Below are 22,031 nucleotides of genomic sequence, written 5' to 3' on the forward strand. Positions count from 1 at the left end.
GATGCTAGGACCCCTCATCTCTCTGCACATTTTGATGTGACAGCCACAGCAACTATCAACAGGGAGGAGGAGAGCAGGTATGTCACCCACAATCAAGGGAGTGGCCAGTGGGTCCACCTGGTAAAAATCCCACATAGGGGAGTAGTGGGGCAGCTCTGAAGCTCACCATCACACTCCCAGCAGTGGGGTGGCTATATGGGTGCCCAAAACCTGAAACATAATTGGGACTGAGGATCCCTTCCCTCAACCTTCTTGTTTTGGAGCACATTTCCACAGAAGCAGACTTTTGTGTTCTTTTTTTCAGAAGAAGGTCCCCCAGATTTTAAAAATATCTTGGTGTGCTGGGGTGGAATCCCCCCAGTCTCCCCCCCCACACACACACACACAGCATTTAAGCATTAAGAGGAGCTCAATAACATCAAGAAGTGCATCCAATTATAGCTGGAGGGGCCAGGCTCAAGCTGGGATGAGACCCAGCTGGAGAGGAATGGGTGGCTACTATAAGGGAGGGCTTCAGGAGGCAATGGTGACCCAGGGGGAAATTGGGCCTTGAGGGAGAGGAAGCATTGGAAAAAGGTCTGGAAAGCTGGGCTATAAGGGAAGGGAACGGCAGTGGGCCCTGGAATGAGGGCAGGGCTGGGTAAGGGCTTTGAAAAAGGGAGTTAAGCACTGAAGGAGGGCCATGGTTAAGAAATCTGGGCTCTGGAGGAAGGCCCAGACTAAAGGGGAAAGGAACCACAGACGGTCCTGCATGAAGGTGTTCATTGTCTGGGACTGTCCCTGAAGGGAGAGCGCAAGGTGGGGAGAGGAGACTTCTAAAACAGGCCTGGGAGAAGAGAGACTCCAGGGAAACCTCCCTGAGGTTCAGTGGCTTGGGAGGAGGTGGCCCTCCAGGATGAAAGCCCTGGGCAGCAGTGTTCTGTGACAGAGTGAGGAGGAACTCTGAGGTGCCTGGGAGAGGGGCAAAGAGAATGCAGAGGATTGATTCTGGGGAGGATGAAAGAGTTTTTGTTCCTTTGAGTCTGGGCATTGTTACCCCAAAAGACTTAAATGTGAGCCCTGGAAGAGAAGGCCCAGGAGTGCCTGCTGGCAGGGCGTAAACAGGAAAAGGAGATGCTACTCCATGCCTGGCCACAAGGAGGCCCTCCAATCCTTCACACTTGGATTTTGAAGCCAAAACATGCTAGTTTAGACTTACTATGCCTCTTTTGAATAGTCCTTGCCTTGTGCTCTTGCATGTAGTCCAAAATGTATGTGAATTTTCAGAAGGAAAAAAACTTATTAGGTATACTGATGTAAGTAGAAGTGTGCAAATAACTGATTTCAGTTCATGAGCTAGACAGGAAATAAACTGAAAAAACAAATTTATTTCAGGCTGACCAGAAATAAACAAATTAAAAAAAATTGGCCAACCAAAAAAGTCAAAAAGATTTCATTTTGGGTTGAAGGAAACATTTTATTTGTCCATAAACAATAAGTTTAATTTAGTTTGAGGGTTTTTTAACCTTTTGAAGTAAGATGGAAGTAAAATTCAAAACAAAGTAATTTCAAATTCAAAAATCAAAACATTTCATTTAAAAATGTCAAAATGAATCATTTGATTTTTTTTGACCAAAACAATTGAGTGAATTCACAAAATGTTTTGGTCAACCTGAATCTGTATTTTTCAGCAGAAAAAAGATTTATCCAAAAAACTTTGCTCATCTCTCAATGTAAAACCTAATGGCTAGAAGCTCCAGAAGGGGAAAGAACTTTCTGCTCCCTCTATTGGTGAAAAGAGGAACATGCTGCCATACAAAATTTCATTTGTTTTAGCTACCTACTCACAAATTCCTCTAGCGACACTTGGTTGGTCATCATAACTATACATGAACTTGGATTTTAGGGGGTAGTGGGCTCCCAGAGAAGCTAAAGAGGGAAAAGAGCTTTTATCTTGTGGCCAATACTGAATTTTCAAGGAGACAGAACTCTGCTCAAGAGTCCTAAATGCTCTTGGTTTCTCTCCTGTGGGGAATAATACACACTGAGGATTTTGCTGCGAGCGATGATGCAGAGCCAAGATTTTGCTGCAGTAGACAGCACAGAGGACTTCACAGTCAGAGATGATAGAGAGATGAAGTAAAGGACAGCAGCAGAAGTGAACTCTGGTGAGACCCTTCCTACTCAGCATCTTCAGGAAGCTGAATCACTAAACTGGGATAGGTGGTGATGCCACCAGGCAGGAACACACAAGCAGTTCCCTTGGCACTGGAGACAGACATGGAAAGAGATATTTGGGCTACTGCTACTTGTTGATCCCAACCATTAGTGGGTTTTGGGGATGGGTAAGGTGGTGAGGTCAAGAGGCTGTTACGTATGGGACATTCTTACTGGTAGGTGGGAAGGGAATTAGATGGATTATTGTCAAAGTTACTGGGTGGTGGGAGGGAAGGTTATTCTATTTGCATATGTATTCTGTTGATGGGTTTTCCCAAGTTTATGACTGTGCTCGCTTCCCCCAACAAAGATTTCCTTGGTTGTACACACTCTTGGAGTGCTTGTGAATGGGGAAGTTCTGCCTGTTAAGGGCACCAAGGGAGCGTGCATTTAGTTCTCCTAGGTATCTGCATGGTGGCTTAAGTCAGTTTAGTTATTTGTCAAGAGGGACTTTAGGTATATTGAACCTGATCTGTTTATCAGTCATTAATCACCTGGCAGAAGGGTTACACAGTGAATGAGAAAGTGGTGTGGCACAGCAATCTCAATGCAATGACACCAAAGGCAAAGATGAGCAGTCAGAAGAGACATGAGAACTAGACCTGTAGAGTGGAATAAGTTTACTAAGCTGCTCCCAGTTCAATTTTAAACTTGTTAGGGTCAGTGGCATATAATTCCATTTCAATAAGTTCTGTTTTTTATTGTCAGATGCCCAGTTTTAAATAAAAATCTCTCATCCTACCATAGTGATTGCTGGATGGAGCCAGGTGAAACTTCGTAGTAGGCCTCCCTCATCATGCTATTTCTCTCCCCTTCCACATATTCCATGTCTTCTTCCACCCACACAGCCATGATACCCATTATCTCTCTGCCCTTGTTAATGTACGTCTGTACCCACTCGCTCACAGAGGCTTATGCAGAGGCACCCACATAGATGCTTCAAAGTTTTTTCCTGCTACTCCCCCCTTTCCAAGAGGCTAGAGGGAGGGTTTCAGCTGAAAGAATGTGCAGGAGCTTTTCACAGACAAGCAGCAGTGTCTCTGTCCCAAAGGAGGCTGTCAGACCTTCTCTGCCAGAAGGGCAGTAGGATTAGTAGCTTCAGTGGGACTACTCCTGTCAGTAAGTGCTCTCGAACATGAGAAAGGGCTCCACAGCCAAGCTCTGACTGAAATTTTTCTTTAAAGAAAATATTTTCATCAATAAGCAATCTGTAGGACAAGGGAATTAAACACTAATGTTCCCCCCGTCACACAACACGGTTGTTGATAAACTCGTTTATGTAAAAATGTATAGTACTGCTAAGTATTATTTTTATTATTCCATTTGGCATCTAATGAACAGCTGAATATCATGATGATATCCTGAATTGATTTGCACAGGCTCTAAAACAGAGATCACCCATCCCAATTTGAAACTCAGACACAGCATGTTAGCCAAACTGATGACTGTAATTATTTGCAAGGCATTTCACACAGCTTGTTTTTAGGAGTGAGCAGATCACATGATACAGCAAACGTTTTCAGATTTGTCTAGCAATAATGGCTAACCTGACAACAATGCAATAATTGGGAAAGGCCCAAGCTTAATCCTGAGCTCAAATTTATATCTTGGAGATGAATCACTCAATACCAATTTGGATATTTATTTTCACACAGAGGCACGTAAGTTACTTCTGCAAAGTGTATATTTGCCACACCTGGATTTGCACATCTAAACCAGGTTTCAGAGTGGTAGCCGTGTTAGTCTGTATCAGCAAAAACAACGAGAAGTCCTTGTGGCACCTTAGAGACTAACAAATTTATTTGAGCATAAGCTTTTGTGGGCTAAAACCCACTTCATCACATGCATGGAGTGGAAAATACAGTAAGCAGTATATATATTACAGCACATGAACAGATGGGAGTTGCCTTACCAAGTTCGGGGTCAGAGGATTTCCACCCCACCATCAACCTCAGCCTCGACCAGTCAACACAAGAGATCCACTTCCTGGACACTACAATGCAAATAAGCGACGGTCACATAAACACCACCCTATACCGGAAACCTACTGACCGCTCTGCCTAACTACATGCCTCCAGCTTTCATCCAGACCACATCACGATCCATTGTCTACAGCCAAGCTCTCAGATACAACCACATTTGCTCCAATTCCTCTGACAGAGACAAACACCTACAGGATCTCTATCAAGCATTCTTAAAACTACAATACCTGAAGAAACAGATTGACAGAGCCACAAGGGTACCCAGAAGTCACCTACTACAGGACAGGCCCAACAAAGAAAGTAACAGAACGTAACTAGCTGTCACCTTCAGCCCCCAACTAAAACCTCTCCAGCGTATCATCAAGGATCTACAACCTATCCTGAAGGATGATCCCTCACTCTCGCAGACCTTGGGAGACAGGCCAGTCCTCTCTTACAGACAGCCTCCCAACCAGAAGCAAATACTCACCAGCAACTACACACCACACCACAGAAACACTAACCCAGGAACCTATCCCTGCAACAAACCCCGTTGTCAACTCTGTCCGCATATCTATTCAAGGGACACCATCATAGGACCTAACCACATCAGCTACACCATCAGGGGCTCATTCACCTGCACATCTATCAATGTGATATATGCCATCATGTGCCAGCAATGCCCCTTTGCCATGTGCACTGGCCAAACAGGACAGTCTCTATGCAAAAGAATAAATGGACACAAATCAGACGTCAAGAATTGTAACATTCAAAAACCAGTAGGAGAGCACTTCTGTCTCCCTGGACACTCAATAACAGACTTAAAAGTGGCAATTCTTCAACAAAAAACTTCAAAAACAGACTTCAACGAGAAACTGAAGAACTGGAATTAATTTACAAACTGGACACCATCAAATTAGGCCTGAATAAAGACTGGGAGTGGATGGGTCACTACAAAATAATTTTTCCTCTGCTGATAGTCACATCTTCTTGTCAACTGTTGGGAATGGAAGACGTCCATGTGATTGCATTGGCCTCATTAGCACTACAAAGGTAACTTTCCCTCTGTTGATATTCAGCCCATTTTGTCTACTGTTGAGAATAGGCCACTTCCACCTTAATTGAATTGGCCTCGTTAGCACTGATCCCCCCACTTGGTAAGGCAACTCCCATCTTTTCATGTGCTATAATATATATACTGCTTACTGTATTTTTCACTCCATGCATCTGATGAAGTGGGTTTTCGCCCATGAAAGCTTATGCCCAAATAAATTTATTACTCTCTAAGTGCCACAAGGGCTCCTCGTTACATCTAAATCAGAATTTGATCTCCCAAATGCCAATTGTGAATATGCAAATAACTTACTGCATACACAAATGAACTCGTCCACACTATTTCAGTTAAATTTTCTTCTTCAATACTGAGCCCAACAGTCGGCGACAGTGATAGTTCGCCATTTGGTCTGTTCCTGTGCGGCTGCAAGGGCTTGGACTTTCAACCTGTCAACATCAGAACAAAATTGATGCACCCATGTAAGAAGAGTTCTGCCTCTGTGCCATCTCCATCCCTTGGTTGGTGGAATTTTATCCTGGATGTTGCAAGCCACCCGGAGAACAGAGTTTGCTGGAACGTCCTGCGGCATTCTGGAGACATATCTGAAAACTGTAAGACACCAGCTGCATACAATGGCCCCAGTAGTCTGTAGACTGGAGCGACCATAAATGTCTGTGTTATGAATGAAGTTGTTCCACTTTATGCCCAATGTCCATGTTTCACAACCATACAGCAGTACGGAATGGATACAGCTCAAACAGATCCTGAACTTGGTTGTCGTGCTGAGATGATGTTGATTCCATATTTGTCATAAACGGCCCATGGCAGATGCTGTGATGCCAATCCGGTGAAGAACTTCCATTGAGAGTTAGAGAACTGGAGAGTATAGATCCCAAATAGGAAAAGCTGCTTCCATGGTTTCATTATTCAAAGAAATAATGAATTTTGGTGCTCAAAATTTAAAATGTAGCCCTATAAATAGGAATAGCTCAAGCTCACTTTATAATGTAAAAGACAAGACTATAACTATCAATAAAGAGGAAAAAATAGTGACCCACTTAAGCAAACCACACAAATTTTCAAATGTAAATGAAAACCAGTTTCCTCCTACACTACATTTAATAAAATGAGGTGTCTAGAAATATCAAAGACATGTTGACATTCATCAGTTTCTCAGTTTATAGCCATGGATGTTTTATGAGGTTGCCCTATGTTAAATGCATTTGTTTCTATCCCGTGTATTTACTGCCTGATGAATACACCCAACGGAATGATACCACCTCGCCTTCAAACAGGCTTCTCCCACACTCCACTCACTAATATTAAATATTCATATAGTTATCACTTACAATACTTGTTCATAATTTTTACCTCAAGAAAAAAGAAATTTAGATAGGTGTGCGGGGGTGGGGGAGGTTATTCTGTTGCTGGAGGCTGACACACAGACTGCTTTTACAAAATGAACCCTACAGACTGCAGAAGAAATCAACATGTTTGATCATAAAACACCTTTAAAAAATGGAAGAAAAATTGTGTTAAAATGGCTTCCGCAAAGCAGCTCTGAGTGTTTTGTTTTACTGTTTTCCAACAGCTGCTTTGCTGGAACAGAAATTGTCCAGGTCAGCTCTTCTTTTTCTAGATGCCTTTCCCCTACTCCATGATAGGGAGCTTTTACCTCAACTACTGTCTCCCAGAAGAGTCAAGCCTGGAAAAAATACTTTCCCTCAAGTAAAAAACTCATATTTGGCTTGAAAAAAAATGCCCTTTCTGTATTAAATACACAGTTGTTGAACATATTTCTGTCCATGTCCATAGCTGGCCGCAGCTTTAAATGCTCTACCCTGACTGAAAATGCTGTGGCTTGTGCCAGTTGTGCAAGGGACCAAGCACCCTCATCTTCCACTGAGTGTAAGTTCAGGAGTTATTTGAAGTCAGTGGGAGTTTAGGGTTCTTAGCACTCCACAATTAAGTATCTTGCTCACAGGCAAAGCTTTGGGACCCTGATTCAACGAAGTACTTATGAACTTTAAGGGGACTACTTATGCACTTAATACTACATAGATGCTTAAGTGCTTTGCTGAACTGGGGACCTGCAGAGGGGAAATAAATAGTAAGCATTAGCACTCGTTGAAAAATGTAGAAAAATCTTCATGAAAATTTTTCAAAGCATTTCACAAGTTTTGTTGAAATTTTGAATGTTCAAAAATGTTGTCCACTCTATACACTGGTTTAATATATTTTTTTCACAAAAACGCTTGAAAAATATTTGCAGTGGTGGATTAATGTACCAGCCCACGGGTGCCCCTGCAACAGCACCGGAAGTGTGGGGGGGCATTGGTGCCAGAACTGTGGCCTTGCCCCTCCTCCTCTTCCCCTTGAGGCCCCATGCCCCTGGCCAAGCCAGAAGCCAGAGCCGGGCTGTGGTAATTCACCCGTCATTGCCCATGTCTAGCTGGACTGCAGGAGTGGTGGGACTACTACTGCAGACTCAAGGCTGGAGTATACTAGGAACATGGAAGGAAGATTCCTTCTACTGTCAGCTGTTATGAGGCTCTTTCCTGACTACTTAAGTTTGGTGTGAAGGACAGGATTTACCTTTAAAAGCAAAATTATAGGATGGATTCTTATCTTACATAGAATCATAGAACTGGAAGAGACCTCGAGAGGTCATCTAGTCCAGTCCACTGCACTCAAGAGTTTTTTCCTACACATATACTGGTGTAGACAAGGAGTAACTCTAGTGAAGTCAGTGGCATGAAGCCAGTATGAGCTCAGATTCAGGCCCACTATGCTTATAGTTTAAATGAAATCTGGTAAAATGTATGGGTTGAAATTCGGACCTATTGATATCAATAAGAAAAATTCCCAATAATTTCAATGGGGCAAGAAGTTCACCTATAGACCTCAATGGCATAACTTTTAGAAATCAACAAGGCAATATGTTTTTATGTAGCATAAAAAGCTTCAGATATGTTAAATAAATAAAAAGCAAAATGATCCACTATTAAGTGGCACAGTAGTTTTGGAAAACAAAATAATATTGACCATGAAATCAGTATTTTCAAATTTATTTATAATTGACCTCTCCCTACATTAATGCAGCCCTTTTCAAAAACTACTATTATTACTTGTATAATAGTTTTTTTATGTGGGAAAGTAGGTTAGATGTATTTTTACTGTTCCTAAATTGTGGATCTTTCTCTGTCAAGACTAAGTAATTGGGATCAATCTTGCCAACCAGTTAATTCATCAACAGCTGCAGGTCCTTCTGAATGATCAGCCAATTGTTTCTGACCAGCACCCTACTTATTTGGAGTCAAAGCTTGACCACACTCTGTCCTTGACAATACACTGAGGAGACACGTGCTAAAATCCAGTTAAGAGTCGCACTCTGCCGAAGACTTGCTGGCAACTCATGGGGCATTAGTGAGGCAACCTTATAGACATTTATTAATGCCCTAATTATTGCAGCTGTTGAATACTATGTGGCAGCATGGGGCTCCAGTCATCACTGTGGCGAATTGGACTCAATTATCAACTCTGCGCTTAGTATCGTTACTGGTGCAACCTGGACAACTCCAGTTCTAACCTTACAGTCCTTGCAGGCATTGCTCCTCCAGCAATTGGGTATGAAGGCAAGGGCCTGAGTGCATTACTACACACAGCCAACTATCAAAGCAGCTTACTTCTCAACGCCACATCAAAAAACACTGGCAAAAGTCAAGATTCCTCTTTTCTGGCATAGTTGAACCTCTCAGACAGTACGTCAGACACAACCTTTCTGAGGAACAGTGGCAACGGGTAGTACGGATCTATATTTTGGATTGATGGTACATTTCCTGACAGATAGACAACTCATATCTGTATCTCCCAGTCTTGCCGGATTAGCTCCTGCATGCCCCATAGGACTACCATAAGAATCCTGTTACATCAGGTTAAGTTATGGTCATGGGCAGTTTAACTTACATCATTACCACTGGGGCTTCTTGAGCTCCACATCCTGCCCCAAGAAGCTCAAGAACAAACAATCTGCCATCTGGTTATAGACTGCCTTCTTTATCATCTAGATGATGGATGGATGTGTTTGATGTCTCTGGACAATGTTGCTGTGATTGAGTGTCTACATCACTTACCAACATCTAATTCATTGTTTGTGCCATCAGAAGCCATACACCAGAAGACTATTACATCAAACACAGACCTGATATATTTTGATAATGACAAAACTACACATCTGAAATCTGTATTCTGTACCTCCTGGGAAACCTAAAACGTGGGAGGGAGACAATTCAGGTAAATGTGGCTCAGAGGCTTTTCAGTTTTATCACATCTGATCCATTTACCTCAAATCAAAAGAGCACAACATTGCAGAGGATTACAGACTGGCCACCATAAAACTGACCTTATTTTATTTTACTACAGTTTCTTGGCTCTACAGATTTCTAAATAAATATAAAGTCACTAGCAATCAAACAGGCAAGTAAGAAATGATAAGTGTTTTGACAGTGCTCATAACACTTTGAGGTATTTTTAGCATAGTTCTAAGTCGTATTAGCTTAACCTGTAATAGAATATAAATGAGCCCATATGGCAGAGATGTAATTATATTCCATGTGAGAAATCCCTGTGGTAGATTTGGAGAAGAGAGAAAAAAAACCTCACCACATGTGCCTTCTGGAGGGCACGATTTACAGATGATTACTTACTCATTTGCATTGAGAAGAATATGAAGTAACACAATGCTAACAACACTGTAATGAAAAGGGCAAGCAAAAGACTTGACACCCTGGGGGTGCTGATCCCTATGACTGACATCCAGTTAGGAACAGAGAATTTTTCCCCTTAGGGAGTACATTTTATGAAGCGATCTTTGATTACGTGGGCACAGTAATCATGAGTCTTAATTATTATTACTGCAAGAGAATGGGCTACAAATCTCTAGGGACCATCTCTGTCACAGATACTTGGCTGTTGAATGCTGAAAATGAATGTTTACCCAAGGATCATTTTCATTCCAACCTGATATTTAGTTGAAATTTCTTTGACTACTAGTCATGAAACATTAAATATAGATTAGAGGCAGAGAGATGTTGAAAGTTAAAATTCACCGGAGGTGCACACCCGTGTACTTGAGAGACAACCCCAAATGTTGTCCAGATGTTGTAGCAACAAGGCTGACGGTTCCCAAGCTGCAGCACAGCCACAACAGAAGAGAAAGTGGATGTTTAGCATTCCACAGGCCTTCTGTTTAGTTTACTTGCCGTGTATTAATTTAGCAGAAAGTCCTAACAGCCTGTTCGTGGTAGATGTTACAAAGTCCGCACTACCCTGAAAGAATGAAGAAATTCTTTTATAGCAGTAAAGGGAGTATAATTCAAAGCACATAACTGATTTTCCACATTTTCAAACTGTGATAAGACTAAGCATTAGCAGCAGAAACATATGTCTGCAGTTTTGCCAATGTTTCTCAATGAATTTAAAAAAAATGCAGCCTCTAACTTACTGGTTAGATTGTTAAGTTGTTTGGGGCATTTCAGTGGCTATTAAGACACTTGCAATAATAAAGTGATCTGGGAAATAGACTCAGGGATGAGGTGAAGAATCATTTTATGTAGCAGGATATGCCAAAAAAATTTAAAGGCCATTCAAAATAATTCTCTACAAGAAGAAGCATGTTAGAAGAACACCATATCTTTCTTCTTAATGAATTGGCGCTGTATTTACATGTTAGGCACATGTACCTCTTCACCCCTTTCTATACCATGTGAACAAACCAAGAGAGGAACATTGATTGCATGAAATGGTTTTTTACAAAGATAAGCAAAGGCTAAGCAAAGTATCTACAGAGTAACACTGTTTTTGACCATAATGTTGGTGCAGCCACAAAATTGTTGTATCAGTGCATTCTGGGACTCCTGGTGTACTTAGCCCATTATGTCCATCACTACTTCTAGGAGCAGGATCTTTTGGATAATTCACAAATATAAGGCGACACATTGCCTGGTGGAATTAGGAGAGTCAGATGAACAAGTGCAGCTGCAATTCATAGATACATTTTTAAGGTCGAAGGAACCACGGTGATTGAGTCTGACATTCTATATAAAATAAACCTTAGTAGTTCACCCAGTAATTCCTGTATCAAACCCAATAACTAACAGGTGAACTACAGCATATATTTTGGCTTGATTTCCAGACTCCAAGTGATGGAGAGTTGGAGAATCCACCAAATTCTTGATATGTTCATTCAATGGTTTACTGTTAAAAATGTGTGCTTATACCCAGCTTCCAGAAATGCCTATGGCTTCCTGTTGACACTGGGAAGAAACCATTATTGGTTGCACTGCTTCAGCTAGATCTGAGTGAAAGATCTGCACTCCTGTTGTTGCAACCAAACTTATAACCAATACTTATAAAAAGACCTGGAACATCTGTGGCACTGTACTAATGCTACAAGCTCAAAGTGTTACAAGCAGTGATTTCAGCAGTACTTCTCACTTACTATAGATGTGTCCTTATACAGCCTTAGTTTTGCAGTATGTCACACAAGTTTGACAATTTTGGCCAGCTATTGGATTGGAAAGTATACGTGGACTAGTAATAGAAGCAAAAACAATCCAGTCTGGTAGCACATTGTGTTGCCACTTTGAGGACCCACATTTATGAACAACCTGTGACTCTCATTCCATGTATTGGAGGCACTTAAAGAATGATTCAGTAGACTAGAGCCAAGACCAAAAATTCTAGCTAGAATTAGAGCCTAGATGCTCATGGAAAAAGAAGAGTAAATTGTGAACCCTCTTTCCCTCTTCCCCCTTTCCTACTCGCTGAAGACACAGGAAACCAAAAAACCACCCTCTGAATTGGACTAGCATTCGTGACTGATGGACTATTAAATCTCAAGGTGAGCAGATCATCAGGTGGGATCAGAAAGAAAATCCCCAGCATGTGCATCATTGGTATTTTCACAAATACATTAAATACTTAATATAGGGCCGGCACTGTCAAACACAGGAGAACAAACTAGAGTGGACACTCATAGGAACAGTTACATTAGAACCTATGTTCTGATGCTAATTTTTTTCTGTGTAGTTTGCCACACTGCAGCACCAAACAGGGGTGCTGGAACAATTTGTACAGTTGGGGTGCTGAGAGCCATTGAATCATACTGTAAACCCTGTATATGATGGAGACCACTTCAAGCCAGAGTGGTGGAGCAGCATGCCCAGCATCCCTAGTTCCAGCACCTATGTTGGCTACTGACAATCATTTCTCCTCCAGCCAGAAGGGGAGTCCCACATTCAGTCAGAAATATCAAAAGAGATGAGGTACAAGCAGATTAAGATGGCAGTTGTTATACCAGAGGGTGAGTAGGTAGCCTCAGGACCAAGGTCACTAATATGGCAAGACATGCACCTAAGAGAACTAAAATTTTGGCAAGCATACTTTTTTGTGACTAGAAAGTTTTAATTAAGACTAGTTCTAAAAATTACATCAGACGCCTGTTAGAGTAGGAGAGAGGCACCAGTACCTACACAGCAAGTGGACGTTTGCTACATTAGGCCTTTCTCAGCTTCCATTGAAGTCGTTGGCAAAACTGTCTTCAATTTCAATGCAATTGTGACCATATCACTGGTGTATTGCAAACAGGAATGTGGTGTTTCAGTTGGAAACTCTTAGCAGTCTGGTTGGGCCCTAAGGAAACTTAGCATTCCTTTTTTTGTGTGCTGGCTTTGCAAGTGAGCCAAAGGCCCGAGACTGCCTTGAGGAGCAGGATATCTCTGTCAGTCATGATAGCAAGCTAGTTGATTATTCATTAATCATACATTAGGTAAAACACAACATTGGGTGCCAAGTGGCCTTCAAAAGCATCCCTCTGTTAAAGTTATTTTACCTGCCATTCATTGAATACTTATAATTACAGGCATATTTCCAATTTTAGTTAATTTCAATGCACTTTTATCGGAAGCGAGGATGAGGGTTGTGGTGGAGGGGGCCTCTGTGTTTGGAAAGGGAAAGTAAAAGAGAAGTAGATGAGGTTCCTTCAGGAATGGTCATGAGGGAAGGGAAAAGAGTTCAGGACTGGAAACAAGTCAGCTCACCTTCACTCTCTCAGCAGAGCAGTGAGGACATGAATGTTCCCAGTATTGCTAGGGTTAATGTAGTTTGCATAGGAGACTGAAGTTCAGGAGATTAGTAATGGGGTACAGAGCCTCATTCAAATTTGCCCCAGAATGGTAGCGACTCAAAGCTGTCACCCATCCAATTACTATTTGGTGGAATGTGACAGGAGGTGATAGTCTGGCAGCTGTCCATTAGGCATAGGTATGAGACTATCACCTCCTGTCACATTCCACCAAATAGTAATTGGATGGGTGACAGCTTTGAGTCGCTACCATTCTGGGGCAAATTTGAATGAGGCTCTGTACCCCATTACTAATCTCCTGAACTTCAGTCTCCTATGCAAACTACATTAACCCTAGCAATACTGAACCACCATAATAATTGGCTCCAGTCTGAGCAGTCTTATCAAAGAGACCAAGGAGACTGAGTGACACAGTTCAGATTTCATGCCTATCTTTCATTTGTAGAAGTGGTTCCACTAGAACCAGGATTCGAGTGCTAAGTAGCACTTGCACTTCCATTGCTTTTGCTGCAACCGCTCTGGGACAGAAACATTCATTTCTGGACCTCTAGAACATTTCATCAACAATAAGTTCATTTGTTTAAAAAAAAAGAACAACCTTATGTGAAATGGGTCATTGGCAAACCCAACTCCTTTGGAGAATTAGTACCAGCTGTAGGGTCAATAGAACATAATGGCAAGTGAATGATCCTTTTTAAAAATAAGATTCAAAGACTTGAACAGACGTGAATCCTTTCTGTTGTTTAATTTACCAACCTGGGGATATAGCCTGAAATATGAATAGTGAAAATGGCAGCCCAAGAAGTGAAAAAATAATTGATGGCTTGTCCCCTCTGACACCTCGTTTTCCTTCTAGTAGCCAATCAAGGCGAAAACAAAAGGGAGATCAGTATTATGGCTATAAGATGCTGAATAACTCCTAATAATGACCATGTTTGTTGGCATAATTGTTCATGTTGATTTGTAACTTGTGTTGCCAACTCTCATGATTTTGTTATGAATCTAATTATTGTTTTCCTTAAAGCCCCAGCTCCTGGAGTTCAGTGGATATGTGACGATTTCAGCCTTCCTTCTTAAGGAAAAAGTAAGTTTCTAGCCCTCGTGGCTGTGGAGAAGCTTCAAAATGTGACAAACACCCCAATGGCTCAAAAAGCAGAAGGCAAATGAAAAGAGCATCAAATCTATTCATTGTACATAATCTCATGATTTTCAAGCCAATCGTATGATTTTTCGTGAGCCTGACTCAGGATTTTTGAACATTTGGGGTTGGCTGTAGTCACACCCAGAAAGCTCCTGTGTGTCTTGTTGAAGTCAATGGGACTCAATGGCACTCAGCAACTTGTTGAAGTTGATGGCACTCAGCAACACACAGAACCTGGCCCTTAAGCAGCCCAACGACTTTTCCTGGTTTCTGCACCTTGGCTGCTTAAGAACATCACATAAACCCAGCCAGCGTGCCGCACCATTATTCAAATGGAAGAGCGATGGTCTTAAGTAATTTTCAGCCATTTTTTGTTTTGCTGTATTTCTAATTATGCTTAATTTAAAAAAGACTTGTGTATGTTTCCAGTCATGTGGTGGCTGATCCAGCTCCCCTTGAAGTCAGCAGCAAAACTCTTTCTGAGATTAATGAGACTGGGCTCTTCACACTGTATCTACACTAAGGGATGATAGATTCCAGCACAACATTTGGGCAACACCTGCAGGCTGAATCAATTCCTGTGAATATTTTAAATGGGTGTCACCATGAGGAATTGATCCCATAATTCATGGTGCCTTTATTACCTCTTGCAAGCTGTCCACACCCAGTTTCCAAACTGGTTTCAGGGAAGCAACATGTCTTGTTACTGACTGCAAAGCAAGGCTATTTGCAGAACTAGGAGGAGGTTGGGGCCTGAGGTGGACGGCATCAGCTTTGAAAGTCTATACAATATACATATTTTTAAAACACAGAACTGGAAAAAATATACAATGACAGAAGGGCCCCTCTGCACATTCTGGCCATCAGTATGTTGTACAGGAACAAAAGTAGCCTCATTTTAAATATGTTGGACAGCTTTGCTTTAGAAAACTCTAACCCTGAAATAACTACTACTGCTTGGGATGAACCTTTAACATGTACTACCACAGACAGAATTTCAGAGGAACTAATGTGAACTGCATTTTTTGGTGGGGAGAGGGAGGAGAGAGGTACTGGAGATTCCCAGATTCTTAGATAAATTAGCTGCCACTGGAAGACAACCATGTACTCTGAATAAATTGGACCTGAGTAACATTAGAGGTGCTTTTAGGGCTTAATGAAATGAGCTGCCACTGGGATCTGTCTTCTCAAGAGAAGTTTGTAAATTACCTTTGACCCTACCCATATTTTTTAAACTTAAAAATTCATTTTTGAAGCATTTTAAAAAGTCCTGGGTTGAAATCCTGACCCTATTGAAGTCAATGGGAGTTTTACGATTAACTTCAATAGGTCCTGGATTTCATCTTGATGTAAAAGATACTTACAACACTGGGCCCAATCGCCCACTCCTGTGGAAAAATCAACTGGAAACTCAGCTAAGCTCACCTCAGAGTTTCCCTCCCATTTTCTCTTGAGGGGAGTGGATTTCTAATCTCAGGGTGGAGAATGTGACATGGGGACCTCTGGGCACCGTTTTCTGTCGGAAAGCAGGCTGAAATCCTATATATCCTGGGATTGTAACGCAGCAAGAGCTGGCTTTTCCCTAGTACTCCTCACATTCCCCTCTCCCACCAGCTAAGAGAACTCTCTAGCTGACCATTGGCCTGTCCCCTTCCATGGGGGACCAGGAGGCATGAAGTGAGCATTAGTTCTGTGTAAGCCAGTATTAGCTATCGAGATTTCTCCTCTGCTGTGCTCAGAAACAAAAATATCTCAAACAGGAGCTGCTCCTCTGGCTCCACCTTTTGCTAGACATGTGAACCCCAACACCACAGTTCCTTTGAGGGGCTTCTGCGGAGTGGACAAGCACACCGCTGAGCCCCTCTTCCCAATTCTGGTGACATGTGCTCCTTTTACCAAAGCAAGTGGAGCAGATCAGCTAGGCCTATGTACTGAAGAAGGAAGGGTAAAGACCAAGGAGTTTTAAACAGGAACTTATTTGCAACTCCACAAATGTAGAGGCCTGAGCCTGCAAGATTGTGAGGACTTCACCTTTCCCTTGAGGGGTTAAGCACCCTTCCTATCCACGGATTTCAATAGCCTGAAACAAACTTTGCTTTGACTTTTCAGAATTCAATTAATGTTTTTAACCCAAAACATTGCTTGAGATCTTAATTGAGTAAGGGCCTCATCTCCAATTGGCCTTCAGGGCCCACAACACCTCTCAGAATTGGGCCCAAATAGATGTACAGCTCTAAAATACAGATAAATGTATTTACAAGTAAACTAAGGGCCTGCCACAGAAAAATCTGAGTTTGTGGCTAGCTGTTGCTTGTGCAACAGCCTGTGGTGTCATCAACACCAGTAACAGGAGCTGTATTTCTCAAGAGGGCTTATAGACCTGATCTGTTCCTGTGGGAGAAATACAGATCCCTGAACACAGATCCTTGCAGGTAAGTCAAAGAGGAATTATTTTCAAATATGTTTTTATATTGTATTTGTTTGAAAATTTACATCAACCAAAGTACATAGGATCTTTGACAATTCACTGTAGTTAGTAGAAATGCAGTTCAGTTTACCTTGAAAGGAAAGCAGGGTAGGATTTTCAAACCACCCCATCAATTTAGGAACACAAGGCGCAGTGACTTTCAATGGGATTTTGCTCACAAATCACTTAGGCACTTTTGAAAAGCCAACCCATAGTCACTTTGGCCCAGATCCCCAAAGATAGTTAGGAGCCTAATTCCCATTGATTTCAATGGCAGTGCGACAGGCCCATTGATTTTAATGGGAGTTAGGCTGCTAAATATCTTAGAGGATCTGGGCCTTTGTCGCTTTATAGACCAAATACTCCCATGTTTCCCAAGGACACAATTTTATAGGGATACATTGACTTTTCTTCTTAATCTCAAATCAGCTACAGAGAGCTGCTTTATCAGTAATACCTAGTACTATTTATGTCTGAGCAAGTGGCTAGTCCCTATTTGTTCATACTACACTGATTAGTATTAATGCAAGATCAGCTCTTTCTGGAAGGTATTTTTTAAAAAAAGATGACATGAGTGACAGGAGCTGTCAAACAATTTAATTTTTAGAGCAAAAGTCACTTATCTTTCATCCTGGTTCGACTGGAGGTGGCAAACAGTTTCCCTTCTCCACAACTCACTTTCCCTCTATGGCTTTTCATGAACACTGCCAAATTACTCCACCTCCTGATGGATTACAAGGGCCATATTCTACCATTAGCTACACTAGTGCGACCTCCAATGTAGTCAAAATGGGGGTTGCCTAGGTATATCTAATAGCAGAATTTAGGCTCCAGGCAGCAGAAAATCTGCTAAGGATGTTGTGGTGGTACAAATGTCCTGCAAATGTCCTCTATGGAATGCAGGGCTTGCAAGCAGCCAAAACAGCCCTCCAACCTAGGTGAGAGGAGAAAAAACAGTGTGTCACTAAAGCAGCCAGGGAAATGTGCTAATTCAGTATATCCCCAGTATAGCTTCTACCTGTAGGACACTCATGGAGCTCTCAGAGGAATGTAAATATCACCTCTGGGGAAGGTGTCAGTCAGTCCTCCATTCCCCAGAATGCAGCAGCACTCAATAAATCAATTATGTGGAAGGTGTCAGGGAGGATAGATCTGGTCTTGTCTGTCTAAAGTAGACTGTAAACTCTAGGATATTAAACTGTCTTTTAGGTTTCTACAGCACCATGCACATTAGTGGAGGTAAATAAGTAATAACTTGGAACAAAACAACAATGCTCATTCATATGAACAAACCAACATAAAAAGTCAGTGGGGTGTTGTTACCGCTCAGTTATATTAGCCTCACTACTATATTAGTCTCACTAAGATGGTATTGTGACTAACATACAAGGCATGCAATTTAGCATGTAAACAGTTATAAAGTACAACAGCCCAACTGTATGTGCTATTTTAAAAGCAAGAAATATGTAATAACAAAATATAAAGATCTACCAGGCTTAGGGATTTCGGCTACTTGAGTTCATCTTCTGACTTTGTCATCAGCAAACCCTTCAATAAAATTATATCCTTTTCTAAAATTTGCATTGTATAAGTATGGCTTATTTTAATAAAACTGTACTAAAGCTGGAAAAAACCCACAGACTGTTCTTGGTCACACCAAGAGATACTGACAACATCATGGTAGCATGAGCAAAGCTCACATGATTTGTGATACTATTAAAATAAGAAGGAGATACAGTCTTATTTGCCATTGCAGTTCATCATCATCAATATAACTATTTCCTGTAGACAGTTAATTTTAGTTCCACTGTTAGGGCCATCAGATTGATTAAATTGCCATAGAAGTTATTTTAGGTCTTCCACCATGAAATATCTTTCTTGCTAGCTGGCAATGGGAGTTTTTCTATATTAATTCTCTTCATATGCAAAGATAATTTTTAAATTATATTGTAATGATTATGACAAACATACACAAAGGGAAATCACAATAGCAGTTACACTATTATGTTGTTCACTTCCTCTTATTGCAACCAAACCCTTAAAGTATTTTGGGAAAAAAACCATCTGATTAGAGGATGGTAACTAAATGCACATATTATGGGGTTTTTGAGTGCAAGCCTCACTGATGACTGAATCGTCATAAAATGGCATTGCTTCCCTGTATGTGATATTGGTGTGTGCATGTGGGTCCTCAAAAGGGCTGTCTGACCAGAGTACAAGACTACAGTTTATTTACTCGTACAGCTGATTTGAATGAAAACAGGGGCAAGCCCTGGTCTGTGGGAGAAGCCTTGCTGTGGTTGTACTGGAAAATTAATTTAAACATATGGGGAGGTCTGAAACAGGGAGATGTTCATGGATTACAAAACGGTAATGTTTTTCTATTGTAGAATTAAAAATATTGGCTATAATGAAATGATCAAAATGTTGCTTTTTCTTTTTCTTTGTGAATTATTACCTTATTATATTAAAGCCTGTTTTTTTACTAGTTTATTGAGATCTTTACTTGTAACATACAAATCTTGCCTACTAATAACCATACAAGTATTTTGCCACCTAACTTATAACTTGATAGCTTTTAAAGAAGATTTAACATTACCTCACCAACTGACACAGCTTTAAGTAAATGTACAGTGTAAATTTCAGTTTATAGTTGCATGAAATTAAGTGTTGATTTTTTTTCTTTGTTTACTTCCAGGACACTCTTGTCAATTTATCCAGCTTGATTTGATAGTTATTGGGCTAACCCCAAAGCATTTTGTGCACAATATAAACATCAAGGCCCCAGTCTCTTGAAGTGCTAACCACCCTAAACTCCCCCTGACTTCATAAATTGTTAGCGCCATTTTAATAAGATCTTTGATTAACCATGCCTCCACTTATTAAGTCACCAAGCTTTGTTTCCTTTATCTCTTTACTCATTTTAAAAACATTAACATGCTAAAACTGCTGAACTTTAGAAAATGTGGGGTACTTGTAGCACCTTAGAGACTAACAAATATATTTGGGCATAAGCTTTTGTGGGCTAAAACCCACTTCATCAGATGCATGCAGTGGAAAATACAGTAGGAAGATATATATACACAGAGAAAATGTGTTACTCTCATCACTCTTCGGCACTGTAAACATATTGAGGGCATCAGATGATTCAATGTTTGAGGCAGAAAGAACTCTGTCCTTCCCTCTTTTGTGTGGATTATTGCATATCTTGCAAACTCAGCTGGTGACCTGTATGTCTGATAGATTTAAGATTAGGGGTGTTGCATGCCAGTACCAACATAGCAGAAGACAGAAGTCACAGGATCTAATGTACATAAGTGCTTGCAGGATAGAGGCTTTAAGACTGTGATCTCCTTGTAGCAGAGCCCATGCTTTTCTATGTTTGAAGAGTGCTCACCACAAAAGGTCCTTCCTTGATCTGAAGTTGCTGGATCTCATTATGGTACAAGTAATAAATAGTACAAATCTAACTGGATCTTTAAAAACAGGATATTCATAGTCGAGGCTGAATTATGTTGTTACATGGGCCTGTTTAGGTACTGCAGAGATCTTAGCACGGTAGGTGATAGCCACCAAGAATATTGCAATTATATTGTCTGGGCACTAGAGGGTGAATGGAGGATGAAATAACAGCCTTACCTCAGTTTCCAAGTGAAAAGGTCACACTATAAACTAAGTTTGTGAGGATTCTCTTCACCATTTACATGGAAAGAATCTTTAACTGCACTTGTACATGATAACAGCTATTGAGCTAGAGATATACAGAAATGCACCCCCCATGTTAAGTTAGAATGTAGGTCTATTAGAATGCAGCATTTCAGTTTTTAAAAAATAGCCTTTTAAAATATTCTTGTAAATTGGCAGTTTTGTGGATAATTTATGTGAACAAGTTAAAAGCCCTGAAAAAATAGGATTTGTTACGGAAACTACAGTGCAAGCATGCTACTTTACAAATAGTGCGACTGTTACAGAAGGATGAACTCTAGTTCAGCATCCCCAGTTCTCCATGCTATCACGATATTGCCCTCTATAGAGAATAGCTAGAGAAACATGTTTATTTATATATGCCTGCTCATTTTAGATCAGTGGCATTCTAAATGAAAGAGCATAGCATTTGATTAAAGAATGCCTTTTACCAATATTCTTTAGTCTCTCAGTCAAACTTTGCCATATCAAAGCTTTTGTTATATTATCTTCTTTATGAGACACAAAGTAGAATTTTGCAACATTGTTTCTTTTTATACTACAATACAGTCTACTCATAAATATGGCATACCAATTATACATAGCGTTGTCAGAAATCCTATGTCTTTCTAAATACCCTTGAGCTATGGAACACTGGATATGTTTGGAGTATTTTACTATGGTGAAGCATAAATTATTTTAATATGCCCAAAAGAAGGCACCTTCATATTTGTTTAATCTACTTAGACTTGACTTTTACAAAAAGTCCTAAAAACCACGATAGGTGCATTTGAAATATGTAGACAAATAAAAGTATGCCAAAGAAAAATGCAAGAAGAAAGTTGTGCATTATGATAACACCCACTAATGACTTATGGAAATTACTGAATTTTGCAAATTAGCATGCAAATGAACAAACAACAAAAACAAGAATGATGCACAAATAAGATGGAGCTTGCTGCAACAATTTAATTTTATGATATACTGTAGTCTATTCTGTAAAAATAAAGAAGACTGAGCAATGTGAAATTCCCTATATTTAAATCTTGGAAGCACAAATTATAAAGTGTGCAGACCCGAACTGGGTAGACTGGCAAAATGTTACTTTGTATAGAAATGACATTTCCATTATTAAATACAAAAATTGTTATAACCCTAATGCACTTTCTGCAATGCATAAATGAATAAACAAATATTCGGTTTCAAGGTAACTGGTCAAAATATCTCTATTGCTGTAATTATTCACCTGACCATAAAGGACCTGCACTTCAAATGAAGCTGAATGGTTTGTGCTTTAGACCATTGGAACTGAACGCTGAGCAGTACTACTGTAACTGCTAGAACAGAGAATTTTTTTAAAAAAGACAATATTTAAGAAAATGGAC

General features: G+C 40.6%; 1 protein-coding gene across 4 annotated transcripts in view; it reads right to left on the bottom strand.

Annotated features, from left to right (window-relative positions):
* The window catches only part of FZD1 (frizzled class receptor 1), a 50,831-nt gene that overhangs the window by 23,659 nt on the left and 5,141 nt on the right, over positions 1-22,031 (bottom strand). The window contains exon 2 of one of the 4 annotated variants that reach the window (XM_073334001.1): positions 13,759-17,896. The exons of 2 other annotated variants lie outside the window; for them this stretch is intronic. In XM_073334001.1, coding sequence (XP_073190102.1) covers positions 17,786-17,896 — 111 coding nt within the window. In that variant the 3' untranslated portion in view covers positions 13,759-17,785. Of the gene's footprint in view, positions 1-13,758; positions 17,897-22,031 lie in introns of those variants that run through there. One more of the 4 variants, XR_012157559.1, reaches the window with a different exon arrangement.

This window comes from Lepidochelys kempii, chromosome 2, assembly GCF_965140265.1.
Source record: "Lepidochelys kempii isolate rLepKem1 chromosome 2, rLepKem1.hap2, whole genome shotgun sequence".
Lineage (NCBI taxonomy): Eukaryota > Metazoa > Chordata > Testudines > Cheloniidae > Lepidochelys > Lepidochelys kempii.